Consider the following 16599-nt stretch of genomic DNA (forward strand, 5'->3'; position numbering starts at 1 on the left):
GTGGAGTCAGAAGAGAGAATATTTTAATTTACAGCAATAAGCTTTATCACTTGAGCTAAAAGACTAGGTAGCTGCAGCAGAGCATGACCCCTCTCTTCTGATGAACCAAAAGCACCGGCTGAACGTGGGACACCTTCCATTCATCACAGAATGCAAGCAATTGACTAGCCAAGCTGACAAAAAGAAATTCTGTATTCTACTTTTGACTATGAAAAGCAGTAAGATCTAGTACTTACAGATGACCTTTGGACCACATACCTACTGGAAGGCAGCACAAACAGAAGAGCTAGGACACACTAGAAATCTTGGTTTTATTTGCACATTAGTACTGATGTACCCCGCTCTGGCTTCTGAATAACTCTTAGTCTCTCCATCTCTCTAAGAAATACACATACATATGCTGCCCATTCTTTTTGTTTTCACCAAGTAACCCACTCAAGGTCCATGCCCATGTCTACCTTCTCTGCTGTACGCAGGTGCCCTGACCCAAGGCCCAGCATTCACCCCACTGGTGCTACACAACTCTCAGAGCTGTTAAATGGAAACGGGGACCTCAACATGTCTACACAGAGAGAGGATGATGTTGTGCTCAATATGTGCAAATGGCCATTTTCAGAGTTCAAGATTACACCAAATCTTGGGAGACAGAAGTCAGACTGAAAAAGATACCTTTCTAACACCAAAAAAAATGCACCTGTCAAATGTTATATTTCTAATCCAAGGCAGAAAGAGCTTGAGAGTTCACACCAGCATTTAGGCATTGGCCTACTTCTTTTCTCTACTATTTTTGTTCTCAGCAAGACATGATTTGTTTACACTCAACCCTCATAAAGAAAACTATTTTGAGGTACAATGGCTAAATCTTGTGATGATACCAAATTATACAGGATAAAAGAGATGAGGAAGAACTGTGACAAACTCAATAAATGCATGATGAGATTAAACGACATAACAAAAGAAGGACAAATTAAGTTCATTGTAGGTACATCTAAAACGATGAAGACGGTAAAATCCTTATGTCCCATAGGTAGCCATAACATCTGTGAACACGTCACACACCACCACAACACAATCGCAGCTTCCAAAATGCAACGACTTTTAATAGTCAGTTCAAAGCGACCAAGAGCGAGACCTTGAGTTCACACGCAAAGCTAAAGAGATGGTAAAAAAGCAAGTTCCGTGTGAGGAGATATTAGGAAGGCACAGATAAAGAAATGAAGCATTTCACTGTGATAGTATATACACTGAAGTTCTTGTCTCTACCATCTTTAAACACTGCAACAGAGCTCAAAAACATCAAGAGCCAGCTAGTAAGGATGATCAAATAAAGAACATATTTCACAGTAGAAGATACTAAGTAAGCTGGTATTCTTCAGTTTGGAAGAGACAGCTCAGGAATGCATGATAGATGCTTATTGATTCTTGACTGATACTGACAAGGAGGACAGGAATCTTGGAATCATAGAATGGTTAGAGTCGGAAGGGACCTTAAAAATCATCAAGTTTCAACCCCCCAGCCCTGGGCAGGGACACCTCCCACTAGACCAGGTCACTCAAAGCCCCATCCAACCTGGTCTTGAACACTTCCAAGGATGGGGCATCCACGACTTCTCTCGGCAACCTGGGCCAGGGTCTTACCACCCTCACACTAAAAAATTTCTTCCTAATATCTAATCTAAATCTGCTCTCTTTCAGTTTAAAACCGTTACCCCTCATCCTATCACTCCACTCCCTGATAAAGAGTCCCTCCCCATGTCTCCTGTAGGTCCCCTTTAGGTACTGGAAGGCTGAGATAAAGTCTTCCTGGACCCTTCTCTTCTCCAGGCTGAACAACTCCAACTCTCTCAGCCTGTCCTCATAGGACAGGTGCTCCAGCCCTCTGACCATCTTCATGGTCTTCCGCTGGAACCGTTCCAACAGGTCCACGTCCTTCCTGTGCTGAGGACTCCAGAGCTGCACACAGTACTGCAGGTGGGGTCTCAAAAGAGCAGAGGGGCAGAATCACCTCCCTTGACCTGCTGGCCATGCTTCTCTTGATGCAGCCAGCTTTCTGGGCTGCAAGTGCGCATTGTCGGCTCCTGTTGAGCTTCTCATCCACCAGCGCCCCCAAGTCCTTCTCCTCAGGGCTGCTCTCAAAGCCATTTGCCTCCCAGACTGTATTTGTGCTTGGGTTTGCCCCAAACCATGTACAGGACTTCCAGCAGAAGTAGTAAGGGGCACTAAATTAAATTGAGGAAGCAGGTTCCAAACAAACAAAAGGAAGTGGTTCTTCAAACACAAAGATAAATGGCATAATTCCTCACCACAGGATATTGCAGATGCTCAAAGTTTACACAAATTTCATTTACATGAAGGGAAAATTGCACTCACTAATGGGAAAGAAGTCCATTGAAAACCACTAAATTCACTGAAAACACGTCCGGCTGAGATCGCAGTCTCAATTAATTAGAGGCTGGAAGAGTACATGGAGAGAAGCACTGTACTTGCTTAGTTTGTCCTTATGCTTTTCCCTGGGCACCACTCTGGCTATCATTAGAAGCAGGATGCCAAGCCTGATGAACCTTTAATCTGACCAAATGGGTATGTGTTAGTAAATTAAACAATGATACAGCTTGGGACCTCGAACTTGGTCATCTATATCATTAAATTGATAGACCCCAGCTGTGAAGGTCTCTTGCAGACATTTCAATGAGTCTAATTAGCAGTTCCCTGTATAATTCCCAGGCACATTTCAAAAGTTAGCATACACTAGGGACTATTCCCAACAGGTAGTTTTGATTAAGCCTGTTTCAAAGGGCAAGAGAGTTAAACAGTATGAAGATGGCCAGATCAAACCAAATACCACAGCACTACAGGATAATCCCCGGTAATAGATTGTTGTTTTGTGGGTGTTTATTTTTGTCAGTTAGGTTGATGGTTGGACAAGATGATCTTGAAGGTCCCTTCAAACCTGGAAGATTCTGTGATTCTGTGATTCTGTAATGTTTAGCTTACTAGGATAAATGCCAATGTGACCGCTTTTATTACAGGCAGAGACTTCCTGTAGAATTAACAATATGCTTTTCCTTTTCCCCTAGAATATCCCTGTACAGATGTCTCTCTTTGTGATTGTATATGATCTGTTTGGTAATAAAAACCAACTCTGTCAAACAAAAACACTTGCATGCCTATTCATCAATATGGCTGTCTTGTGAACAACATTTAACCTCATATGACTTCACAAAAAAATTCTAAAATGCTACCCACAATGTCAGAGCAGAACAATTGCACAAGCAAAGTAAAGAAAAAACATTCTCCCCGACCCCAAAGCTTAAAAGGTGAAAATAGGTGGCTAATAGTTACAAGATGAGAAACAGAAAACTCCAATACTTCCCTATATAGAACTAGGAGACAAGTTTGAAAAAACTCAGTTCACATTTACATGCAGCTGGTAAAGCACCCAGTCTTAACTGCATGAAATAGGAGTTAAAGGACTTCAGAAAATCTTCCCCCTGCACTAATAAAGTATCTGTTTATAGGCTAGCAAAGGTAAGGAGCTGCATTTTCAGCACAGTCGCACTGACTCTACCACCTTCCAAACAGACTAGGGACTTGGACCCTTAGTCCCTAATGCACAATACATGTTCTTCCGTTTCTCTAAAAACCATCCAGGCTAACAGGGCTGTACATGCAGTGGCCACACACCAAGACTTGCAGCTTACTGAATTTACTCTTCTTGTCTTTGGTTTAGACTGAAGCATTTCTAGTAGAATCTACAGCTGACAAATAGAAGCATTGTGCTATTATACAGGAAGGTTACTAACTGCTTCTCTTAACTGTTATTTTTTTAGTATTTTTACTTATAGACCTTTGAGGTTCACGACTGTCTTCTATCCATGAGTAATAGCTTCTAGTTTTCAAGCAGACTGGAAGTTTCCCCAGTACTTGAGCTGTCCCATGTGGACCTGTTTCATCACTGAGATTTATGGTACAGACATCAAAATATTGCAAATACTAAGAAATTACTAACTTAAAATAGCATCTTAGAAAGGAAAGGTGATTCCTTCTTCATTTATTTATGTTTATTTCAGAAAAGCATATTGAAGGCTGTGAAATAAAAGACTACACCTGGGGACAGACTGGAATTTTATAGCCTTGTGTGTTCTGAATGGATGGAAGACAGACCGAGGAGTATTTTATTAGGTGTGATAGGATGAAGTAGAAAATCTTGAACCTCCAGGAAATCTTTTTGACACTAAGATCTACTAGGAATTATCTTCTAAAGGAAATAGAGGAAACCCTATTTCCTGGGATAATTCAAATTGTACTTCACAAAATACTAAATATATACAAAGAACATCCTGCGTTTAGAAGAAAATGAAGCAGATGACAATTTTTTCTATATTTAGGCTGGACAAGCCCCAGACTCTCTCTCTTCTCACATGTATACACAAGCAAAAGCACAATCAAAACAGGCAAAAAGTAAAGATAAAAGGATAAAACTTTGGAAATAGTGAATTAATATAATTATGGTTTTAGTTTCAAAGTTTCCTGTAGTCAAATACATGTAAATGTTTTATTTTTTCATTTTACTGAGAAATATCAATTGAAGAAATGCAGTAAAATAGTAACTTTACCAAAGATCAAGTGTTTACAAATGCATATACTGCTACATAGCTCAGCTCCAATGATACCCATTTTTAAAATCCTCTATTTCAAGTGTGAGATGGGAGGGGAATATGCTTTATAAAGGAAAGCAACCAGTCAAGGAAAACTGCAACTGAAGAGTCCCTCTCCAGAGCACAGCCATCCTCCTACTCTATCACTCACAACTTCTGAGATATCCTAGTGCTGCGATTTAGTCTATATAACAGCGTACCTTACTTGCCTCTCTGAGTTAAAGCAGAAATGAGGATTTTATACCAGTATTTTGAAGCAGCTAAGCAAGGCAAAGAATTTACGTGTCCCCAGTTCTGTGAAATCATTGTTATCTATTAGCGACAACCCAGTCATTTTTGTGCAGCTATAATTAATATGTAAATGTGTTGGCTCTTCTATCACCACTATTCCAAATAAAGTATAGATTTGTTCCACACATGCTGCCAAATTATAATGAAATTTATTTGTATGTCCTAGCAGTGTTCTCGCTCAATTACAGAAAGAATTGTATCTGTGAAGTATAGTACCACAAATACATATTATAACCAAGAAGGTAGACAAGATGACAGAAAAATGGGAAACCTGTGTAAAGGGTGACCTTAGAGTGACTAAAGGAAGCAAGACCCAGGAGATAAAAGTGTTAGTTACCGATTTGACAAAGGAAAAAGAGATCTAAGAGGTTATCTGCCTGATTACCTAACAGGCTTTGGGCCAGTTCCAACTCCCAAGCGATGCACATACTTCAAGTATCAAAATAAATAATAATAAATAAGAATTTAACCTCTTTAAGTTTCAAGATCTAAGACCTAACTTAGATTTTATTTTTTGGTTAAGCTCATAATAGCTTCCAAGCTCAAAACTTTGTATGTGCCCACTCATCTGAACTGAAGCACTTAATCATCTTGCCTCAGGAAATTTAGAAGTTACAAATTAAAGAATAGAAGATGACTGCTGGAGAGGCAACGGTTACCTGAGAGACACATAAAACAGTTTAATTAAGTATTGAGATTTCTGAAATTAATTTTTTAAAAATTGCTAGTGACAATGTACATCTAGATAACTTACCTCCCCCCAATGGCTGCATTAAAGCAACTCAAACCAACTGGTGCTTGAGCTCAGACACTGCCCTTTGTTTCTGTTTGGTAGATTTTGTTTTTCTCCATTTAAACTGACAGTCATTAAATTATGCACCAAATTTTGTGACACAGACTTAAGCATATGTTTTAAGAAAACTAGCAACTCTGTTGCTAGAATGGACCCTTCTGTTATGGTTTTCTTTAAAATCCATTATTTTGGGGGTTCTGTGCTTTTTATTCCTTTTTTATCCCTTTATTTTTATTCCTTTATTTTTATTCCTTTTTTCCAAGGAGGCTTGTGACACATTCACAAGCAGGAACACGTAACTTCAATGCACTACAATCTCTATATGGCTCAAGTTCTTGGTGCATTACATAAGCCTCTGTATCAACTTATTCCATATTTTACTCCTTTTTACCATTTTGCATTTATAGTATTTCCCAGAGGTATAAAAATCAGGATCAGATCTCTGATTGTTACAACTATGTCTCAGAAACTCTGTCTACAAGCTGATTGGAAAGGCAAGTATAATTTAGTATGTCACCGATTTCAGTGCCTGGCTCTCCTTTGTACTCTGAATTGTCAAAAACTAACTTTTCAGAAAGCAATTGCTTTACGTTTGGACACTGGAAGAAAGCAGTAAAGAAAAAAAAAAGAAAAAATAAGAAAACAGCAAAACATAGAAGGCTGTAAAAATGAAACGAGTCATCTGGTAAATAAAACTGTATTTATAAGATGCAGGGACAGAACTTGAACTGTGGGAATTGGCACTGCTCGGGTGAATGGAGCTGTAATCAGGCAACACAACAGCTGCATGGCAATTTTCTTAGTAATAAATTTTAAGATTCTCCTCCAGTTTTTTGGTACTTAACAAATTTTGAAGACACCTTTAGATGTTGAACAATTTATTTGGTAACTATTTGTATTGGAAAATTAACTGTTTCATAGGGTTTCAGCATACCCCAAGCTAAAACCACCCCAGAGAATGCATACACACCCATCATCCAAGCAACCATGTACAGTGCTACCCAAACAAATGTTCCGTGACAGCTTCTATGAGGAATACAGCATCAGCTGACAGGATATTTAAGCGAGGGCACTGGTCACCCCCAGATGTGATGCTCCAAAATAAGAGTGTGTGAATGTATATACACATCTTAAAAAAATCTGCTTATAACATATTCTGGTGAACAATATTAGTCCATACCGTAAATTAAATCTACATTCACATCCCACCGCTGCCAATATGACTGTCGGCTGAAGATGAGCCTGCAGTGTGCCCAGGTGGCCAAGAAGGCCAACACCATCCTGGCCTGTGTCAGGAACAGCGTGGTGAGCAGGAATCAGGAAGCGATTGTAACCCTGTACTGGGCACTGGTGAGGCCCCACCTCGAGTGCTGTGTCCAGTTTTGGGCCCCTCACTACAAAAAGACATTGAGGTGCTGGATCGGGTCCAGAGAAGGGCAATGGAGCTGGTGAGGGGTCTGGAGCACAGGTCTTGTGAGGAGAGGCTGAGGGAGCTGGGGGTGTTCAGCCTGGAGAAAAGGAGGCTGAGGGGGCACCTTCTTGCTCTCTACAACTCCCTGAAAGGAGGGTGTAGCCAGGGAGGGTCGGTCTCTTCTCCCAAGTCACAGGCGATGGGACAAGAGGGAATGGCCTCAAGTTGTGCCAGGGGAGGTTCAGATTGGATATCAGGAAAAATGTTTACACTGAAAGGGTTATTAAGCCTTGAAATGGGCTGCCCAGGGAAGTGGCTGAGGCACCATCCCTGAAGGTATTTAAAAGACGGGTTGACACAGTGCTTAGAGACATGGTTTAGTGATGGGTTTTGTCAGTGTTAGGGTGGTGGTTGGACTAGGTAATCTTAAAGGTCCCTTCCAACCAAGGCAATTCTATGATTCTATGATTTATAATGTGAAGACATGCTAAATCAGAAAAATATCACATTCATGTTCACTATTCATAAAATAATAGGACAATTGAGGCTGGACGTGATCTCAGGAGGTCTCTACTCCAACCGCCTGCACAAAGCAAGGTTCAGCTACGGGGTCAGGTCAGGTTGCTCAGGGCTGGTCTTGAAAACTTCAAGGAAAAGAGGCTGCACAACCACTTTGGGCAACCTGTTCCAGAGCTTTACTGTCTTATCACAGAAAAGTATTAACTAGGCATTAAAAATAAATAAGGATATACATTGAAAAAAAACCTGTCTTGTTGTTCTCTGTGCTTATCCAATTAGAAATCAGTGATACCTTGCATAATTTTGATGGTATTAACAGAAAATGGTACAATCACATAATCCAATCACCTGTATTTTCATGAAGCAAGCTTTCTTTAGATTTCTTCCTTTTCTGTAACGAGGATAAAAAGTGCAGACCACTAGAAGAACAAATTACTTCTATAATAAACAACAGTGTTAAAACTAAAACCCCTTTCCCAGTGGCTACAAAGAATCTCCCTTGCTGCACTTTCAGCCCATTGCATTATGGACACAGCAAATACACCATTCCCTTCCTCTTTCCAGCAGTGTTATGTATCTGAAGACTGTTTACATATTTCCTTTCAGCTGACTCTACACTAAGTAATCTTCATTCATGAAATCCTTCCTCAAAGGTTATGTGTTCCTAAGCACCAGCTATTCTCAGTTTTCTCCTTTCAAAATCCTTTCAGTTGAAGCCTTATCAATACCAAGTAGCACAGGACTATCTAATTAGCGTTGCAGAGAATGTTCCACTTTAAACCATCTTAGTAAGAGTCTTTCACTTGCAACTGCCTGACTTCATTACTTGTGTTCAGCTTCTGATCCAAATAATCCTCAGATATTAATTTCTGGGTAGATACCATTTGATTTGGTTTTTTGCAGCTCAGATTTATTCTGCCCTACAGGTAGTTCCTTGCACTTGCTCCTTCTGTGTTGGATCCCATTTTTTTTCGGGCTACATCTCTGATTTGCCAAGAACATTCTGTATTTTAAAGCTTTCCTCTAGTTATTATCAGTCCCTTCTGACTTCCTATCATCATAAAGTGTAATACTCATACTTTCTGTCCCATACTGTAGAATTACAATTAAGAACAGTATTAGAACCAGGATGGATCCACATGATATAGTCTGCCAGCAAACCAACTAAAATTGCTCTCAGCACAAACTTTTTCAGTCATGCTATAGAAGGGTAGACAAGGTTTTTGTTGCAGCTGTAATTATTGTAATGGAGACAATGTAATTATCTAAGTAACGCAAAGAAAATAGAATACAAAGGGTAATTAAAACATTTACAATGAGAGTATACTTCCCATGGAAGGAAAACTTGCAGCATAACACCTGTACACAGTCAGTAGCTTCCCTTACCACTACTGGCTTCTGTAAGAGAGAATCAAATTCAACCAAGACTGAAAAAAAAAGCAGGGAGGCAGAAAAAGACTTCTGGATTCCTAAGGAGAACCAAGAGTGGCAAAGAAACCTTTGAACAACCTATTGTTCAAACCTTTGAACAATCTCCCTCTATAGTTTAAATTACAGATGCCACCTGTATCTTTAATTTACTCACTCACTTCCACCTCAGTTGCCTACGTCCCCCTGGTATCCCCAGAGCTTCTTCTGCCAAAGCAGAACATAGCACAGTAGAAGCCAAAGTCAACTAGTTTGATTTGGTGAGGTATAAGGCTGAGTTGGTTTCAGGTATTCAATCCTATGGAATGATATGGTCATCAAAACAAAAATATAGGATTGTTCATTGTTAATGTACTTCTGGAGAAAGTTTGGAATGGCAAATATCTCTTGTTTAGGCAGCTATGTCCCACACTAGGTGATATGCAAAACTGAATGCACAAACACTATCTTATTCTTTAATATGCAAGATGAGGCAGAGTTTTTTCTATGAGGAAAAAAAATCAGATTTTAAGTCCCACGCTTTTTAATCACGTTTGTTGTGCACAAATTAGTAAAAGTGGTTTTGTTGTTTTTTTTTTTTTTTTTTTTTTTTTTGTGACACTTAAAATGCAAAGGTGTTGATATGTTTTTAATACTGGAGTTCAGTAACTGGAAACTCAGCATTGTTGTTCTTCAATAATTATTTGAATTAAGGCTAGATTGAGTAACTGTTAAAGTTCAGGCTGAGACCTACCTCCCATAATCTTAAAACACACTCTTTCCTCACAAATCATGATGTGTAGCTTCTGATGAGACCATTCCAAATTATTTTTGAGTGATCACTGGTAAATAAAGATCCTTCCACTCATATATTTCCTTTTATTTGAAGGACGGCTGAATACATTGTTAATAGTTACAGTGGAAAGTTTTTTAATTGGGATATTTTAATTAACTTCTGAAGTCACATGAAAAAAGTTACAGAAGAATGCGCTGACTCAGCTTCCACATAAGAAAAATGTGACTACCAGTGGTTGGGTCATTTTATCACTGCCTCAATATAAGGGAAATCAAGCAAAGAGAGCGGCAGCAACAGCTGGAACCACATGCCTGTGTCCAAACACAATTTATTCATAAAACTCGAGAAAAGCATAGCACAGCTGCAGAGCAACTATGACAGGGGGAAAATAAATAAATAAATAAAATCACAAGCCCTTAAGAACTACAACAGATTAACAATGCCACCAAGGAAATAAGATCTGTTGGTGGAGATAGAAACACTCAAGCTTAACAGGTGCTCTTTTTTAGAGTCTGAATCTTCACATTATAAATGTGAGTTGCTATGGATACTGTATTTTACTTCTGACACTTCTTTCTGCCTGGTTAGTGGAATACTTCCTCCATAAAATCCTCCACAATTTTAAATCTGCTTAAATACTGTTAATCTGTAACATGCTTTCTTTAAAATGTGAACACTGGAAAGCTGGCTGACACTTCTGAAGAGACATGGTGGGTGAGTAAATATACCCATGTCCAAAGCAGCCTAACTCACAAACATATTGCACTTTTTAAAATTCAGAAGCTGCCACCTATTCTCCATTTTCTTCAGTCTGAATATTGCCAGAATAGCAGTATCTGTCGTTCTTATCTTTATTATATATAAATTCAGCATAACTACTTTTCTACACCTTTTTCAGACAGTAAGAAACCATCTATGATCCAGGTAAAGATTCTTAACTTGGGTTGCCTTATCCAAATCAGCCAAAACTAGTGAAAAAGCAGTAACCAGGCAGTAACACGGTTAGGAGCTGAAGTTTCAACCATAAACTATCATCATTATTACTTTAATTCCTATTAGGCGAGCTAAGAACAGGCTCTTGTCTCTTGACACAGACTTGCCTTTGATGACCTGTGAAGACCTACCTGTCTGAAGCCACACAAAAAGATTAGGTTGCAACACCTAGAGTGACTGATGCTGGTATTCTGTCAGTCAAGACAGCCTTTCACAGAGCCAGTTTAAATCCCATTTTCATGAACAAGCTTTTGAACTATTTCTGGCCACTACAGAGCATCTGCAATTAGGACTAACCGCTTCAAGCCCCATTTCTGACACCCACCGGTGAAGAACAAGGAAAGGCTTCTCCTGAAATTTACACTTTTAAATGTTTTATGGCTGTCAGCAGACTAAGAATATCCTTAGGGCAACGTGCCAGTCCATCAGGCAAAGAGACTGAACTTCCAGGCTGAGGAAGAGGTAAATGTACCTGCACTAAGCTTGGCCACTGGCAGTCAAGCCAACTCATTCTGAGTCAGATGTGTGCAGGAGACAATACTCATATAAACTACTGTGTAGGTACACAGAAATATATATATGAAAATAAACCTTTTTTAATTAGCACTCAGTTAAGCTGTAGCAAATGTTAAATTTTGCTATTGCAGTAAATGCGTGTACTTTGGAAAAAAGCGTGTAAAATATGTAGTAGTTATGATCAACACAATAAGTTTCTATGAAAGCGAATTTGTAATGCATAAAAGCAATAATTCAGTACTATAAATACCTACACATCATCTCATCATACATTCCATACTGTATAAATAAACATTTACTAGTTACCATAGAAATAAGATCGCAGTAAACACTACTGAAGTCCAGTGGTTATGGTTCTGTTAGACTTCAATATTAAATCTTTTCTTAAAAAAAAAAAAAAGATGTTTCTAAAGAACCGCTGTTGACACTGATTAACACACATAAGAATCTTCTTATTCTTAAGCATTTCAAGACTCATTTACATGGCAAAAAAAAAAAAAAAAGGGATTTTATTCATGAAAGACTTAAGGAAGACCTTCAGAACAAAGCTCTACTTGGTTGGCCATATATCAAGTTGTTAAACCAAAAAAATAACTAACATGGACAGAATAGTTTACCTTTTCACCTTCTTCACCTTTACTACCCACAAAGCCATGTTCACCCTGGAACACAAAACAATAAAATAAAAATCTCAAACATAAACATTCTCCAAATAATTGCATTCTTTAAAATAGTTTTATTACACTGGATTTTTATTATGAGATTAGAATAGAATAAATCATTTGGATACTGATGATCTCCCATTCAAAAAAGTGTGAAACCTCTACAAAAAAATGACACAGCTTTCCACAGTTTTGTCAATTAAGAGTAGCCATTTTTCCATTCAGCCTTAGGGATCTTCACTGAATTTCACTGAATTTTTTTTAGAGTTGGAAGGGACCATATAGATCATCTAGTCCAACTCCCCTGCTGAAGCAGGATTGCTTAGAGAATGCTACTCAGGACTGCATACAGGCGGGTCTTGAAAATCTCCAAAGAAGGGGACTCCACAACCTCCCTGGGCAGCCTGTTCCAGGGCTCTGTCACCCTCACCGTGAAGAAATTCTTCCTCATATTCGAGTGGAACCTCCTATGTTCCAACTTGTGCCCGTTGCCCCTTGTCCTGTCACTGGGAACCACTGAAAAGAGTCTGGCTCCCTCCTCCTTCAACCCACCCTTGAGATACTTATAGGCATTAATAAGGTCTCCCCTCAGCCTTCTCTTCTCCAGACTAAAGAGTCCCAGCTCTCTTAGCCTTTCCTTATAAGGGAGATGCTCCAATCCCTTAATCATCTTTGTTGCCCTTCGCTGGACTCTTTCCAGTAGTTCCCTATCCCTCTTGAATTGGGGAGCCCAGAACTGGATGCAATACTCCAGTTGTGGCCTCACCAGTGCAGAGTAGAGGGGGAGAATGACTTCCCTCAACCTACTAGCCACACTCTTCCCTATGCAGCCCAGGATTCCGTTGGCCTTCCTGGCCACAAGAGCACATTGCTTGCTCATTGTCATTTTGCTGTCTACCAGGACCCCCAGATCTTTCTCTTCGGAGCTTGGCTCCAGCAGGTCCACACCTAGCCTGTATTGGTGCCTGACATTCTTCTTGCCCAGGTGTAGCACCTTACACTTTTCCCTGTTGAACCTCATGAGGTTCTTCCTTGCCCAGCTCTCCAGCCTGTCCAGGTCTCTCTGGATGGCAGCACGGCCCTCCGGGGTGTCAGCCACCCCACCCAACTTGGTATCATCAGCAAACTTGCTGAGGATACACTCTGTCCCCTCGTCCAAGTCACTGATGAATATGTTGAACAGGACTGGACCAAGTATTGACCCCTGGGGGACACCACTGGTTACAGGCCTCCAGCTTGAGCCTGTTCCATTAACCATTACCCTTTGGGTCCTGTCACATAGCCAGTTCTCAATCCACCTCACTGTCCCCTCATCCAGCCCACACTTCCTTAGTTTTCCAATGAGGATGTTATGGGAGACAGTGTCAAAAGCCTTGCTGAAGTCAAGGTAGATGATATCTGCTGCCCTCCCCTCATCCAGCCAACCAGTTATGGCATCATATAAAGCTATCAGATTGGTCAAGCATGATTTACCCTTGGTAAACCCATGTTGCCCACTTCCAATAACCCCCTGCTCTTCAACTTGTTTGGAGATGACATCTAGAATGAGTCTCTCCATTACCTTCCCAGGGACGGAGGTGAGACTAACTGGTCTGTAGTTCCCAGGGTCCTCCTTCTTGCCCTTTTTGAAGACTGGTGTGATGTTGGCCTTCCTCCAGTCTTCTGGCACCTCTCCTGTTCTCCATGACTTTTCAAATATGATAGAGAGTGGCCCAGCGATAACATCTGCCAGCTCTCTCACCACTCGTGGGTGCATCCCATCTGGGCCCATGGACTTATGAATGTCCAGTTTGGCCAAGTGGTCCTGAACCTGGTCCTCCTCTACTGGAGGAAAAACTTCCTCTCTCCATACCCTCCCCCTGGCCTCCAAGGCCAGAGGTTCATGAGGGGCAGCCTTAGCAGTGAAGACTGAAGAAAAGAAGGCATTCAGCAACTCTGCCTTCTCCGTATCTTCCACCACTAGGGTGCCCATCTCATTCCTCAGTGGGCCCACATTATCCCTAATCTTCCTTTTTCTGTTTACGTACTGGAAAAAACCCTTTTTGTTGTTCTTAACTGTAGTGGCCAAGATGAGTTCAGCTTGAGCCTTGGCCCTTCTAATTTTCCCCCTACATATCTTCACTGCTTCCTGGTATTTCTCCTTGCCTACCAGGCCCTTTTTCCAAAGATCATAAACCTTCTTTTTGTTCCTGAGCTCCAGCCAAAGCTCTCTATTTAGCTCTCTTTATTTATCTTCTTGGCTTTAAAAATTCTGAGCTATTCATTGATGCTAAATTCACTCACTACAGTTTGCTATTCTTCTGCAGAACCATTTTTAATACATTTATTTCTATTAATACCTTGATTTTAATTTTTAAGTATGACTAGTCAGCTGCGAAGGCCTCCAAAACCCAGAACAACTGAGAAAAATATACAGATACAATTTACTGAAAGAAAACTCATTCCTTTCACTTTGAAAAACCACATCAAATTAGCCAAGTATTAAAAAAAACAAACCCAAAGGGGTGAGTTTTGAAATATTAATTAAACCTCAGCTTATTTCAGCAGATCACCAAATTCTTTATTTGATGATCTTTCAATTAAAAGACCTGTTATAATGCTCTTCCAGCTCCAATTTGATAACTTTTAGCTCAGAAAAATATCTTAATGTACAATCTTACTATGTTAATGTCTTTGTCAAATTTTTTTTTTTGTCAAATTTGCCTGGCTATGTTATAACAAGAATAGCACCTGCTTTAGATCTTTATTAATGTATACTTGTATGTTTTGTGAGACATACAGCAGGCATGTAGCCAAAACTATAAACTTGCAGCACAAAAACTACCTAATAAACACCCCCCCCCAACATTCTCTGTCTCCCTCAAATCATCTAGCAGGATATAGTTTGCATGCCTTTGCCAGTCTCTAGAATTCAGTCTCACTGCCTCAGTAGAAGCACATGACTTTCACAGGTCTAAAGATGAAAAGACTGGAAAATTTCCAAAATAAAGCATATGGTGTTTTCTAAATTACTTTCAAAAAATTAGAATGAGCAATGTCTAAATATTCTTTCACCTTTCAGAGAGTGTAATTTCCTTATATAGAAGTCTAAGGTTAAAGTGAGGTTAACTAGAACAGCAGGCTACAACTTGCAAAATTTCTAGCAGCATTTTGATCATGCATTATGCATTAATTAAATTATGAATTAAATTCAAAGCTTTGGAGAGGTGCAGAGGTACAGGTTATCAAATAGTTCTGGACTTTTCATCAACCACCTACAGTGGCTGCTTTTTGTTTGTTTTTTTTAGCTGAGGTGGCTCATACAATCAACAGCTTAGGGATCAAGTTTAGAAGCATGCCTAAGCATGCCCATGCAGAATGGGATCTAGTGAAATAACCTTCCCTATGTTCTTACCTAAAAATTAATGGTTAATTAATGAAATAATTTCTAAATGTATGCAACTTCTGTTCTGCTCATCTAGTCTCCCTTTCTCATGAAAGTTGGATCAGATGATCTTTTGAGGGCCCTTCCAACCTGGGTTGTTCTATGATTCTATGATTCCCATTCTCCTCCAACTGTTGGACACGCAACACATCTAACGCAACATACTTTTGACAAATTTTCAGAGGTAAAGTGTTTTCCTCATTTAGCTTTCCCATTTGTGAGACTGCATAACCTGTCTTTACTCAATTCCCAATTCATTATATAAAAATTATTCTTAGATAGAGTCATAATTTCTCTGGTTGTAGCTTGTGTCCATTGCCTCTTGTACATCTCTGATAAGAGTCTGGCTCTGGCTTCTCCACACCCTCCCAGTAAATACAGACAGCAATGAGTCTGCACATCATCCTTCACCCTCCCCCTTTCCAAATTATCTCATCTTAAGGCTGAACAAGCCCAGCTCTCTCAGCCTCCCCTCATACATCATGGGCTCGAAGCCCCTGGCCACCTTGGTGGGTCTCCACTGGGCTTGCCCTAATGAGCTGCTCTTTATTCTCTCCCAGGGAGCTCCAAACTAGACACAGAACTCCAGATGCAGTCTCACAAGCCCCAATCACTCCTCCTGATCTGCTGGCCATGCTCTTGCTGAGGTAGCCCAAGATGTAGTTGGCCTTTTCCACCACAAGGCCCACCGCAACTCCTTTTCTGCAGAGCTGCTTTCTAGCAATTTGGCACCTAGCCTATGCTGTTGCATGAGGCTATTCCTTCTCAGATGACACTAGTTACTAGGTGGCAGTTGGACTGCATAGCAGTTATTCCACCTTTGAGCCCAACAATCCATGCAATCTTCCAAGCTTTTTCATGGACAATCACTGATTACTCGTCTTGACAGACTCATTGCAGGATTGCTGATCTGATTTTCAGTTTTTTAAATATGCCTGCAGTACGAGTAAAAGAGATCCTGGCTTTGAACTTATAAACTGACAGATAGCGGTAAGCATGTTGTGGAACTCAATGCTGGCTACCTCATCTGCAGAAAATAAGTTTTTTCCTTCTCTTCATGCTATATTACAGGAAGTATCTGCCCTAAAGATACACAAATCAGCCCTTTGTATCAAGGTTATGCTGTAGA

General features: G+C 40.1%; 1 protein-coding gene across 1 annotated transcript in view; it reads right to left on the minus strand.

The window, feature by feature from the left end:
* The window catches only part of COL19A1 (collagen type XIX alpha 1 chain), a 210647-nt gene that overhangs the window by 123798 nt on the left and 70250 nt on the right, over window positions 1-16599 (minus strand). Inside the window, exon 11 of the mRNA XM_074153019.1 lies at window positions 12002-12048. Within this exon, the coding sequence (XP_074009120.1) occupies window positions 12002-12048 (47 nt within the window). The remainder of the gene's footprint in view (window positions 1-12001; window positions 12049-16599) is intronic.

Source organism: Numenius arquata, chromosome 9 (genome assembly GCF_964106895.1).
Source record: "Numenius arquata chromosome 9, bNumArq3.hap1.1, whole genome shotgun sequence".
Classification (NCBI taxonomy): domain Eukaryota; kingdom Metazoa; phylum Chordata; class Aves; order Charadriiformes; family Scolopacidae; genus Numenius; species Numenius arquata.